The sequence below is a fragment of the Liolophura sinensis genome, chromosome 7 (genome assembly GCF_032854445.1).
Source record: "Liolophura sinensis isolate JHLJ2023 chromosome 7, CUHK_Ljap_v2, whole genome shotgun sequence".
Taxonomy (NCBI): Eukaryota; Metazoa; Mollusca; class Polyplacophora; order Chitonida; family Chitonidae; genus Liolophura; species Liolophura sinensis.
The window spans coordinates 24,971,245-24,985,255 of NC_088301.1; the positions used below are offsets into that span (position 1 = coordinate 24,971,245).

The 14,011-nt window shown below is 37.3% G+C and overlaps 1 protein-coding gene across 1 annotated transcript in view; it reads left to right on the top strand.

Moving 5' to 3' along the window:
- Positions 1 to 6,117, top strand: part of LOC135470773 (receptor-type tyrosine-protein phosphatase T-like) — a 28,864-nt gene extending 22,747 nt beyond the window's left edge. Inside the window, 5 exon segments of the mRNA XM_064749814.1 lie at positions 730 to 864; positions 2,346 to 2,468; positions 3,445 to 3,593; positions 5,090 to 5,225; positions 6,043 to 6,117. Of these exon segments, the coding sequence (XP_064605884.1) occupies positions 730 to 864; positions 2,346 to 2,468; positions 3,445 to 3,593; positions 5,090 to 5,225; positions 6,043 to 6,117 (618 nt within the window).
- The last annotated feature ends 7,894 nt before the right edge of the window (positions 6,118 to 14,011 follow it).

Consider the following 14,011-nt stretch of genomic DNA (forward strand, 5'->3'; position numbering starts at 1 on the left):
CATTGTGCACAAGCATTGGCAGTAACACTTGCAGCGTAGCCCTGAGTACTTGTACATGCGAGCCCTGCACAGATTAAAGTTTGACTGGTAACACGCTTGATGGACATGTATTTGTCGATCGGTCAATTATGGTAAGGATTTGATATCGTCGTTTGCTATGTTATTTGCCATTGGTAGATTTATTTATTTAATGGGTGTTTTACACCGTACCCAAGAATATTTCACTTATACGACGGCGGACCATTGCTAGACGGATTCCGAAATGGAAAGGAATGAAATGGTTGGATGTCCCCTGGAGTCAAGCTTATATATTCAAGTTTGTATTACTGACGTCATTCTATTGCAGCTGTCAGAGTTAGTATCTTCTGTTTCAATCCATCCTGTTCTTCGGCGCATTTTGTTATGCTTTGAGTGCTTGAATTGTACCCGATCAAATAGCTTAAGTTTTGCTTAGTATCACTGAAAGAAAAGTTCAGTGGGCTGTTTCTCAAAAATGTCTTAACTTTACGGCGGCATACGGTATTTACAACTAAATTCCCTTTCCAAGCCCGGATGATGATAAGGTGTAAGATATCTAAAACCGCTTTTCCTCTCTCCTTGTGAAGTATTGCTGAAAATTCTTCTTTCTATTGAAACTATAGAATTTATGACCGATAACACGTTTTGTATGTAATAAACAGTTCTAGTTTTTTCACTCTTATTGTTTTTTGTATTTCTGTGTTATAAAAGGGATATAAAAGAAAGAGGGGTTTTATTCTAACCCAGACGCCTCTACCGAACACGGTCGTCGACTTTTGGCGCCTGGTTCAGGATCACGACGTCAGAACCATCATCATGTTAGACCACGAGAGTACAGGGGATAAGGTTGGTAGATTGCATGTCATGTGTACAAGCTGGGTTGAACACATTACAATTAGATCCTGTGAATACAAGAGATAAAGTAGGTAGACTGTCAAACCGACAGTGTCAGGCTGAGCCAGTACAGAGGATAAGGTAAGGAGGCTGTCATACCGACAGCCTGTTCTGATCGTGGTAGACTGAGTGAATACAGAGCATAAGGTAAAGAGACTGTCATACCGACAAACCATTCGGATCGTGTTAGGCTGAGCCAAATTAGAGGATAAGGTAAAGAGACGGCCAAACCAAGAAGCCATTCTGATAGTGTTAGACTGTGTGAATACAGGGCATAAGGTAAAGAGACTGTCATACCGACAAACCATTCGGATCGTGTTAGACTGTGTGACTACAGGGCATAAGGTAAAGATACTGTCATACCGACAAACCATTCGGATCGTGTTAGACTGTGTGACTACAGGGCATAAGGTAAAGATACTGTCATACCGACAAACCATTCGGATCGTGTTAGACTGTGTGACTACAGGGCATAAGGTAAAGATACTGTCATACCGACAAACCATTTCTGATCGTGTTAGGCTGTGTAAATGGTGGGGATACGTTTTTTTTCTCTAGGGGCTGTATCGTGTAGAATGTATTTATTTATTTATTTGATTGCGGGGCTCCTCTTGTTGAGTTGCTATGTTAGATATGTGAACAGAAATCTGAGACAAATATATCTGAACGACAAATTATATTGAAACTTGAAGAGGTACTGCACTGATTAAATTTAAACGCCTAGAACATTCCTTGCTTCTTTTTGGCCTAACTGAAAACTTTAGACTGGTTCTCTTTACAGGAGTCCGCCCTAATTTCTTTTTTTAAAGGTACATTCTTAGTTCTTTAGTGGTTGTGGTGAGATTCTGTACAAATGCATGTTTAATCTGGTTATGAGTATAAAAAACATGTAAAGCTCTCAGTTAGGCATTTATGATGTCTTTAAATGTTGTTGGTTGGTACAAGTGAATACCAAAACCCAAACAATAGGGGGAATTTTTGACGTTAAATGTAAAAACAGCTCTACGGTACCATGTGACTTGTGAAAAATGTTAGGCAGCCTTTGTTGACATTAATTACCGATCACTTGTCCAGGGGTTCCAGGGGCACAAATGACACCTCTTCTCTTTCTCCTCACGTTCACAAACGTTCAGCTCCTCAGTTTTCTCTACAGTTCTCCTATCTAAATGTCATTTTATGAAAGTTTTTTCATACGCCCATTTTATGGTAAAATGATCAAAATAGTTGACTAACATTTTTGACAAGTTACCTGATCCAGTAGGGTTTTTTTTTACCTTTATTGATAAAAGATTATTTGATTGGTGTTTTACGCCGTACTCAAGAAATATTTCACTTACACAGCAGCGGTTTAGCCATAAAAGAGTTCGATTCGAAACTCTCCTATTACAAAATAATGAAATACATATATGCACTATATGGTGTTTTGAAAACAGAATGTAGGAGTATATTGGACTGACACAGTTGACACATTTGGCCCGTTTGAGGTGGAAGTGACAGATGTGGAGCAAACAGAGGAATTTTCCACCTGGACCTATGAGCTCAAGTACAAAAACAAGGTAATGTTCCTTTACACACATGTAAATAACACAGACAAGACCTTTCACACATTTTCTTTACCTTAGGAGAAAATTGCAACTCAAACAGGCGGACATAGTTATAGAGGGGAACCTGTTCATTCCTGCCTGTACCTATATTCTACATGTATGTATTTTGTTGTTCATTCCTGCCTTTACCCATATTCTACATGTATATTTTTATGTTGTTAATTCCTGCTTTTATCAGTATTCTATATCTATGTATTCTGTTGTTAATTCCTGCCCTTACCTATGTTCTAAATGTGTGTTCTGTATTGTTCATTCCAGCCTTTACCTATATTCTACATGTATGTATTTTGTTGTTCATTCCTGCATTTATCTGAATTTTACATGTAGGTATTTTGTTGTTCATTGCTGCCTATACCTATATTCTACATGGATATTTTAGTAGTTCATTCCTGCCTTTGTCTGTATTCTATATCTATTTATTCTGTTGTTCATTCCTGCCCTTACCTGTATTCTACAGCTATGTATTTTGTTGTTCATTCCTGTCCTTACCTATATTCTACATGTATGTATTGTGTTGTTCATTCTTCCCCTTACCTATATTCTACATGTATGTATTGTGTTGTTCAATCCTATCTTTCCGATGACGATTTGAAGGTAAACTGGTAAGTTATCCTTTTACGTAAAAGTTTGCAAGAGACCATTGGTCAATCCATATTGGACGTTATTGCGCTGGAAAAGGTGCATCGTTTTCTTCTCTGGAACACAGGAACAGAGAACAAGAGTTGTCCTGATAGTCCGAGCGGAGTTATCTTCCCTTGGCAAGCTAATCTCTATATTTTCTGTTCAAGAGAACCTGCGTGTCTGCAGAATGCCAGTCTTTAGGCATATAACTCATAACCGCTGATATTTTATGTTGATTGGGAGAGTGTAATTCACCTGACGCATGACAGTTCGTTTTATTTACGTTCGATGTGATGAATATTTCCAGAAAGCTTCTCAGCTCATCAAGCATTTTCGCTGCCCATTTTGGCCGAATAAACCAACACCGAAGACTGTTCCAGCGCTGCTGACTGTCCTTGAGAACGCTGGCATCTGGCAAGGTCAAACTGGTGGAGGGCCTGTACTAGCTCATTGCAGGTTGGCCGAATATTTAATAGTTCCATTGGGAAGTGGGAAAAAAAACGCGTACCTCATAAGACTGACTCATTGATTGATTTATTTATTTATATAATTAAAGTACTCGACAACGCTAGTGTGCCCCTTTGTCTGTTTGTCTGACTTTCGCTGAAGACCACCTGTCATCCTTACAAATATAGTCTGCATACCTGTAGATTGCATGTGGAAAAAATCATCTTCAACTTCCCGAAGTGCGTGCTTTACATATAAATAAATAAACATTTATTTGATTCATTTGATTGGTGTTTTACGCCGCACTGAAGAATATTTCACTTACACGATGGCGGGCAGCATTATGGTGGGAGGAAACCAGAGAGACCATTCTCAGATCTTCTCCCGTACGGAGAGAAATCCAGCATGAGCTGAACTTGAGATCACAGCGACCGCATTGATGACAGGCTCCTGGGTCAATAAATAAATAAACAAATAATTAAATCTATTTGACGGATGCTTTTCGCAGTCCTCAAAAATATTTATCCAGTTTGAGAGTGGCCAAGTTCAAATCCGTGTTCATAAATAATACAAGTTAAGATAAAGTCTGACTTAAGCCTGTAAGTCTAAGATTTATGATCTCATGTCCTGGAGTTTCACTCTACCTTATTGTTCAAGTAATCGTCACGGAGAAGCTGTATGTATTTGTGAATTCTGAGAATTAATTTAGGATCTGTTGGTGATAGCGCGAATTCTTTTCTTTTCATCTGATACAATTTTGAATTTTACGTTGCAATTTCCGAATCATAATATTGTAATGAACAGAACAAAGCGTATACACCTAAAGCCAGAACAAAGCGTATAAACCTGAAGCCAGAACAAAGCGTATACACCTAAAGCCAGAACAAAGCGTATAAACCTAAAGCCAGAACAAAGCGTATAAACGTAAAGCCAGTTTTCACTTGTGTAAAAATTTGCAACATGATTTCAGAGTTTATGTGTCCAGATGTCTACACCTAATCCTAAAAATACTAAGCATTATTCTGAGGTTTTAAAGTTTTAACTTAAATCAGGAGAGGTTTTGTGGAGTCGATCCCAGGCTATTCCACCGGAAAGGCTGGGGATGGTCTTCACATCGGATACATGGCATACCTATTGACTTAGTAAAAATTCCAGATTAAAGTTGTTTTTATAGTTATTAGCCAGGTCAGGATAAGATGGCTGTGATCATGCATGTCTGTTTACCTCTTCGAAAATCATAACTGTTATATTGTTTGTCATCTTTTCTTTAAAAATATATGTATATCAGATCAACCGTAATGTACTGCAGTGAGTATGGACAGTTTAGTAAAATTGAAAATAGATACCTGTGAATTATCAGTTAACAGACATTGTAAAATGTAAGCTATTTCTCTGGTTTAATTTTTCGAATTAGTACATTATAATAGTTCATAGAACATAGTGTAATGTTCTGTGTTGCGTGATATGGTATGTATGGCTTTTTAAAACTTATTAATTTAATCCAGGGATGGCGTGACAAAAAGTGGGTTATTCTGCGTGACTTGGTCTGTGCTAGAGAGACTGAAGGTTGACCAGAACGTCAATATCTTGCAGACTGTCAAACAGATGAGGAACAACAGACCGGAGATTATTACAGATCTGGTATGACAAGCCTATTGTAAAGAGATACAAGTCGTTTAATACACATGTACATCTGTAATACATGTAGGTTGCTGTAAATTATAAAGAGATACAACACGTTTTATACATATTTACATCTGTAATACATGTACGTTGATATAAATTATAAAAGGATACAACACGTTTAATATACATGTACATCTGAGATAGATCGATGTAAACTACCTCCCTAATTATATTATTTTCTTTTAAATGTAAATTATATAGAGATACAACACGTTTAATACACGTACATCTGTTATATATGTACCTCACTGTAAATTATGTAGGGATGCAACACGCTTAATACACGTACATCTGTTATACATGTACATCGAGGTAAATTATATAGGGATACAACACCTATAATACACATGAGATATGACCAAGCAATCTCGGAGCTATTCCAAAATGCGTCTATTAGCTTTGAATTAATACTGTAGTGGGATATTTTCATATTTAACTAAATTTCAAACATTGGGACATGGTCTTTATGTATATTCTGTGCACGTTCCTTCTGTTCAGTTAGAATATGGTACAAATGAAGTCAAAGCTACATGTACCTTTTTTGTGAAAGGTAAGCACACATATAACGATATGACCCAAACACGCCGTAATTGTTAGTAAGTTTCCGAAACAAAGGAAAATATGCCATTTTCTGCTGGTAAAGCTAATGGCCACGACTTATGCTTATCCAAACAACAACCAGTTTTCCGTCTATTTCAGGGTGACCAAAATATGAGTCTTTGAAAGGAGATAATTGTGTGCTAATCATCCGTTTCCGTTTATGATATTTCAGGACCAGCTTAACTTCATCCACCAAGTCGTCATGGGTCATCTCGAAATGTTCCAAACTTACGCCAACTTCAGCTAAAGGAATCAGTTGTAGCTATAAGGCGATCTCAGAAAAGATGGGAGACACGCCTAGTCGTCAGTTTATACACAAACATACTTTACAATGATATTTTTTGATATTTCTATTACGTCAATGGTGCTGCGATTTATTACTGGAACTGTTGTTTTTAGTTTTAAGCTGTATTGGATTTCTTATATTGATGTTAACCTAGGTCTTGCCATGTTTTCATGTTGATGATGGTGTTTTTTTATGTAAATGAAGTTTTGAAGGCATGGCATATTTTTTTTTTTTTTTTTTTTGGTTACTGATGCAAATGAAGGTTTCAAGGTCGTGCATGTTGACCGTATCATTGATGCAAATGAAGGTTTCAAGGTCATGCATGTTGACTGTATCATTGATGTAAATGAAGGTTTTAAAGTCACGCATGGCGACTGTATCATCGATGTAAATGAAGGTTTCAAGGTCTTACATATTGATTGTGTTGATGTTAAACTAGATTTTATCATGCTTTCATAATGCTGGTGTTGTTTTTGATGTAAATGAAGTTTTGAAGGTATAGCTTATATAGTTTTGTTATTGATGTAAATGTAGATTTTAATGTCATACCTGTTGACTGTGTTACTGATGTAAATGGAGGTTTTTAATTTATGCATCAGTTGCCTGTATCATTGATGTAAATAAAGGTTTTAAAGTCATTCATGTTGATTGTGTTGATGTTAAGCTAGATTTTGTCATATTTTTATAACGATGGTGTTGTTTTTGATGTAAATGAAGATTTTAAGGTCAGGTATGGCGTATATAGTTTTGTTACTGATGTAAATGAAGATTTTAAGGTCATACCTGTTGACTGTGTTACTGATGTAAATGAAGTTTTCAAGATCATTCCATTCATGTGTTATTGATGTATATGAAGGCTTTAAGCTCATGCATGCTGGTTTTAAAGTCTTGCCTGTTAATTGCGTTATTATTGATGTGAAAAGACCTTTTAGTTTCTCTGATGTTCTAATGTAAATATTCTAAACTGCTAATTATCACTAGGGATACTTTCTCTACTTTTCACTTTGTAGTATATTTTTAAAGTTCAATTTTTCATGAGAGATCATGTCACGCTAATACTGAGAATTTGATAACATATTAACTTGGCAAGTAACATGAGTACTGTTGTTTGTTAAAACTGGAACACTTCTGTAGCGAGACGTGTGTAAGTCTGTAAAACGTTTAAGCAGTCTATGGCGCAAATTCATGTTTGTGTGTTTGCTGCTCAGTCTGCAATATAGATTCGGAATCACGACGCCAAGTCTACACTGTTCACAACTTCAATCCGTTATACAAGCACTTCTGTAGAAACATACTAGATTTTTAATATATGTATAACTTCCAAAGGAAAAAAAAAGCCAAAGAAATTTACCATCAACGACTCCGCTGGCATATAAATGTCAACTTGTATATGACACAATAAACATGCGCAGAGGTTAAAAACAGAGCAGCGACGACAGTGTGATGACCGGCAAATGGTAACACGTAACTGGTGAAATACGGCCTCTTGTCAACTTACATCAGTTAGGGCTTTATTCTAAGTGCTCATGGAAATGCATAAATAGTAGCAAATTGAACGCCCTCTGGCAGCATGGCTAAAGCAGAGTTTGATGACAAAAATGCAGTGATGTTAAATGCACTTTATTAGACGTCACTGCTTTAGAATTACGAAAAATGCTGTGCAGATTTATCACTCAATAAGAGGCAGACTTTGCGAAGGCGTTTGCTTATAGTCACTACACACTTAGCAACGATCCAATGCTGGAATATATCGCATGTGGAATTTAAGTAGGTTGAAACGTTAAGTCTGCTTTAGGCAGTTATTATCACTTGTAATTATGGCAAATTTTTTGCTGAAGACAGTCTCTAGATAAGTTATTCACACAATTATGGCATGTGTACCTAGTTGTGAATATGTAACGCAGTACTGTTGTTGTTGTATTTTTATTGAATAAATCCTGAACTCATTGGAGAGAGAGAGAGAGATCATGATATAGCCACTTTCAAATATACCATTTTCTCATCCGTTAATTATTGATTTCTCTTTGTATTCATTTATTTCTGAACTTCTGCATGTAGCTGTTACGACAGAATGAAGGAGGGAATAACATATATAGCCCTGCTTAGTGTTAGATATCCACACCCACAAAGAATAAACCTGCACGAAACAAGTTTCTTGCTGGAGAAAAAAGTCGTTTAATAGTACAAGGAATGTCGGTGTGTCCTGATTTTGTTCTCAGTGTACGCATCGTACTCCTTACAACCGAGGTCACGGTGATGAAGCAGGAAGTGTAGTTAAGAGACGGAAAATCTGTCAAAACTTTTGTTTCTAGTAATACTTTCTTTATACACATGTATTCTCTTATCCAACACCTGACACAGTTTTATTGCTGAATGAGGATTAAATAGTTTTGTGCGAGGACACCTGTTGTGAGGCTAAGTCTAATCAAGCATATATGCGTCGCAGATGCTTCAGAGGTCGAGTTTGTCTAGTGCTGACAGTGATGTAAATCGAGGGTTGTAAGGAATATATTTGTCCCCACCTGTACGTACATCCACACCGTGCATGCCTGTGTACAGGTCCATGCCGTACTCGACATGTACAGATCCACACCGTCCCCGTCTGTGCGCAGATCCACGCCGTACTCAACAGGCGCAGATCCACACCGTACTCAGCAGGCGCAGATCCACACCGTACTCATCAGGCGCAGATCCACACCGTCCCGGCCTGTGAGCAGATCCACACCATCCCCGCCTGTGCGCAAATCCACACCGTACTCAGCGTGCGCAGATCCACACCGTCCCCGCCTGTACTCAGATCCACACCGTCCCCGCCTGTGCGCAGATCCACACCGTCCCCACTTGTTCGCAGATCCACACCGTCCCCACCTTCATCAAGTATGCATTGTCGTCTCATCGTCTTAAATATTCTACATGACAAAATGTAATATGGACGATTCAGTCTTTGTAGATATATTTATGTGTTATTACTATTGTTGGTTTAATAGAATCTTTATTTGTTTATTTATTTATTTGTTTGATTGGTGCTTTACGTCGTACTCAAGAATATTTCACTTAAACGACGACGGCCAATATTATGGTGGGAGGAAACCGGGCAGAGCCCGAGGGAAACCCACGACCATCCGCTGATTGCTAATAGAATCTTCACGTAGAATTAATAGAATATGTGTGTTGTATTTAACATAACAATCTTCTGCAACAGCAGAATACATTCTAGCATCACTTAGACGACAGACTTTCTGTTAAAATTAACACATGTATACGTCTAAGAGACACACGTAAGTATGCAATACACAAGAGTAAATTTTCCACGAATGTTGTAACGCTTTTGTATATTTGAAATAACTTTTAATACTTTCAGTTAAGGAAGTAGTGACGTAGGCTTCTGCCTCTGGTCTTGGCTATATATTATTGACATACTGTGTAGGTATGCACAGGTAGAAAGATGTACTGAATTGACAGGTAAAGAGGACACCCGCCACTATTCAGGCAATACAACTCTCCGTGAAGCGACATTGTATGTTACATTTTAGTAGAAATAGACCTGCATATATTCGCTCTATTCGTACGATTAGACAGAAAAAGTAGAGAGATTACCCATGGTTAACACTGGAGCTGTCGAATTACCAAACCCGTACCCGCGAAAAGCTTACAACCCGCCAGTCACAATCTAGTCCTTTAACACGCCTGCTTAGCTGTTTGCTAGGTGTTGGACTTGAATGTTCCACGTGGAGTCACAGTCTTCTAGTGCTAATGATGTTCTTCATTATTCATCATTATTCAATCATTACTGTGATTGTGCTTATAAGCGTTATTTCATCAGGTATGTATAACATCTCTCTCGTTTTTAGTGATGCTGATTTGATAATGGAAATATTGTTACAGCGTTTTCTAATTTAATAATGAAGATATTGTAATAGTGCTTTCCAGTTTAATAATGAGGATATTGTTATAGCGCCTTCCAATTTAATAATGAAGATATTGTAATAGTGCTTTCCAATTTAATAATGAAGATATTGTTATAGCGCCTTCCAATTTAATAATGAAGATATTGTAATAGTGCTTTCAAATTTAATAATGAAGATATTGTTATAGCGCTTTCCAATTTAATAATGAAGATATTGTAATAGTGCTTTCCAATTTAATAATGAAGATATTGTTATAGCGCCTTCCAATTTAATAATGAAGATATTGTTATAGTGCCTTCCAATTTAATAAGGAAGATATTGTTATAGTGCTTTCTAATTTGATGATGGGAATACTGGCATATTTATCTGCATGAATATACATCTTTGTATGTGTTCACAGACTGGTTCATACCTTTATGAGTATTAAATCTTCATAAAAGCAGCATATTTACCGGTACATCAGCTTTATCCTCTCGAACTCTTCCGTACGCGTCCGTTTTTTTGTTGAGATTGTTATACGCCTATTATTTCATGTGTTTTAGCACATGAAATAGCCATGTGTTTTAGGATATGAAATAGCCGACATAAAAACAGTAATACAAAACGGACACGGATCTATGCCAATTATTTCATGTTTTTGAACACATGACATAACTGTAATATAAAACAGTCATAAAAACGGAAACAGACAGAAGAGTTTTGATCGGATAAAGGGGATATGTATATATACACAGGTAAGCCTGGCCCTCGAAGGCCCTCTAGCTGCTTGTTTCCCTAAAATGTATTTAAGTATTTACCTTTTATATGATACAATTTGTAAGAACTTGAATTTATTTATTTATTATTTATTTCATTGATGTTTTATGTCATACGCAATAATATTTCACTTATACGACGTCGGCCAGCCTTATGATGGGGAGAAACCAGACAGTCTGGTGTAAACCCACGACCATCCGCAGGTTGCTGACAGACCAGAACGACATGTATTCAGAACTGCACACAATATTAACCCATAGATCCCTCTGCAAAAGGTTTGACTCCATTTAGCTTGGTGAAATAAAAAAACCTATTTAAATGCAGTTTATAGTGGTCTTTCTTGACACGTTTTCCGCTTAAGGCATTCTCTATTTCAAATTATTATGAATTCTTTATATCATTCATTTTATCTTCCTGTTCAAAAGTGCCAGGGTGCGCAACCGTATTTAGAAGGCACACGTCATGCCATCGCTTAAAGATACATTCAGTGGGCATGTTATAGAGGTATTGTTTGATGTGGGATGGGATATCAGAAATTGCCATCTCCAGGCTAGTGTTCATCGAGTGCTTGTCGTTGACTTGATTGAGCCCGTTGTCGTTGTCGCTTAAAGATACATTCAATGGGCATGTTATAGAGGTATTGTTTGATGTGGGAAGGGATATCAGAAATTGCCATCTCCTGGCTAGTGTTCATTGAGTGCTTGTCGTTGCCTTGATTGAGCCCGTTGTCGTTGTCGCTTAAAGATACATTCAATGGGCATGTTATAAAGGTATTGTTTGATGTGGGATGGGATATCAGAAATTGCCATCTCCTGGCTAGTGTTCATTGAGTGCTTGTCGTTGCCTTGATTGATCATATTTGTGTATAGCAGAATATAATTTGGGAATGATACGCGTATAGGAGTTTTGTGTACAAAAGACAAAAGTATCACAACATTTGTGTAGACGAATAACATGATGAAAGAGCCTAAGACTTTATGTAGGATAGATCACAAGAAACCGCAAAATAATTGTGTAAAAGAAGAAATGAAAGATTGTGGTTTAACGCTGCATTATAGCGGTATTTAACATATCATGACAAAAACATGTTAAAACCAGGAAGCACAAATCATAACAAATAGTAAACATTTGACATTTTTTAAAAATCAGCTAAAATAAATAAAAAAGTCAGTAAAAATTCGAAAATTACTTTCAATATAATATTGATTCAATACTTTTATATGTTTAAAATATCTAGCCGCATGTTTACACCAAGTATTCACAGAAATCTGATTTGATGTTCCTTTCACCCGGAGGCCCTTATGGAAGAATAATATGATGGAAGAGTGTTGAACTATTAAGTGAGCATTAATGGATGCAAGAAAACACGATATATTTGTGTAGAAGAATACTATGATTGCAAGATGTGCGACTTTAGTTAAAAATAGAATGCTGACAACAGCATTTGCCATATTTGTTTGGAAGAGGCTAGTCTTAGAATGATAAAAGATAGTTTAATTGCAGTGATTGTCATGCCTGAAACGAAATAATGGATAATCAACAAATTAAAGCTATTTTAAAATTGCACTTTACATATTCATAGTCACTGTATTTAATAGATTAGAACAAAAAGTAGTCTAATCTGTCCCTGCATTTTAATCACTGAGTGAATATCTGGGTGAAAATCGGAAGGAATATGTACCCCTCATTGCACAACAGGATGAAATCTCTGTAGGAAGACAGTATCTGGGTGAAGATCGGAAGGAATATGTACCCCTCATTGCACAAAAGGATGAAATCTCTGTAGAAAGACAGTATCTGGGTGAAGATCGGAAGGAATATGTACCCCTCATTGCACAAAAGGATGAAATCTCTGTAGAAAGACAGTATCTGGGTGAAGATCGTAGGAATATGTACCCCTCATTGCACAATAGGAAGACAGTATCTGGGTGAAGATCGTAGGAATATGAACCCCTCATTGCACAAAAGGATGAAATCTCTGTACAAAGACAGTATCTGGGTGAAGATCGGTAGGAATATGAACCCTCATTGCACAATAGGATGAAATCTTTGTAGGAAGACAGTATCTGGTTGAAGATCGTAGGAATATGTACCCCTCATTGCACAACAGGATGAAATCTCTGTACAAAGACAGTATCTGGGTGAAGATCGGTAGGAATATGAACCCTCATTGCACAACAGGATGAAATCTTTGTAGGAAGACAGTATCTGGTTGAAGATCGTAGGAATATGTACCCCTCATTGCACAACAGGATGAAATCTCTGTACAAAGACAGTATCTGGGTGAAGATCGGTAGGAATATGAACCCTCATTGCACAACAGGATGAAATCTTTGTAGGAAGACAGTATCTGGTTGAAGATCGTAGGAATATGTACCCCTCATTGCACAATAGGATGAAATCTCTGTACAAAGACAGTATCTGGGTGAAGATCGTAGGAATATGTACTCCGCATTGCACAATAGGATGAAATCTCTGTAGAAAGACAGTATCTGGGTGAAGATTGGAAGGAATATGTACCCCGCATTGCACAACAGGATGAAATCTCTGTAGAAAGACAGTATCTGGGTGAAGATCGGTAGGAATATGTACCCCGCATTGTACAACAGGATGAAATCTCTGTAGAAAGACAGTATCTGGGTGAAGATCGGAAGGAATATGTACCCCGCATTGCACAATAGGATGAAATCTCTGTAGAAAGACAGTATCTGGGTGAAAATCGGAAGGAATATGTACCCCTCATTGCACAATAGGATGAAATCTCTGTAGAAAGACAGTATCTGGCTGAAGATCGGTAGGAATATGAACCCTCATTGCACAACAGGATGAAATCTCTGTACAAAGACAGTATCTGGGTGAAGATCGGTAGGAATATGAACCCTCATTGCACAATAGGATGAAATCTCTGTAGAAAGACAGTATCTGGTTGAAGATCGTAGGAATATGTACCCCTCATTGCACAACAGGATGAAATCTCTGTACAAAGACAGTATCTGGGTGAAGATCGGTAGGAATATGAACCCTCATTGCACAATAGGATGAAATCTTTGTAGGAAGACAGTATCTGGTTGAAGATCGTAGGAATATGTACCCCTCATTGCACAACAGGATGAAATCTCTGTACAAAGACAGTATCTGGGTGAAGATCGGTAGGAATATGAACCCTCATTGCACAACAGGATGAAATCTTT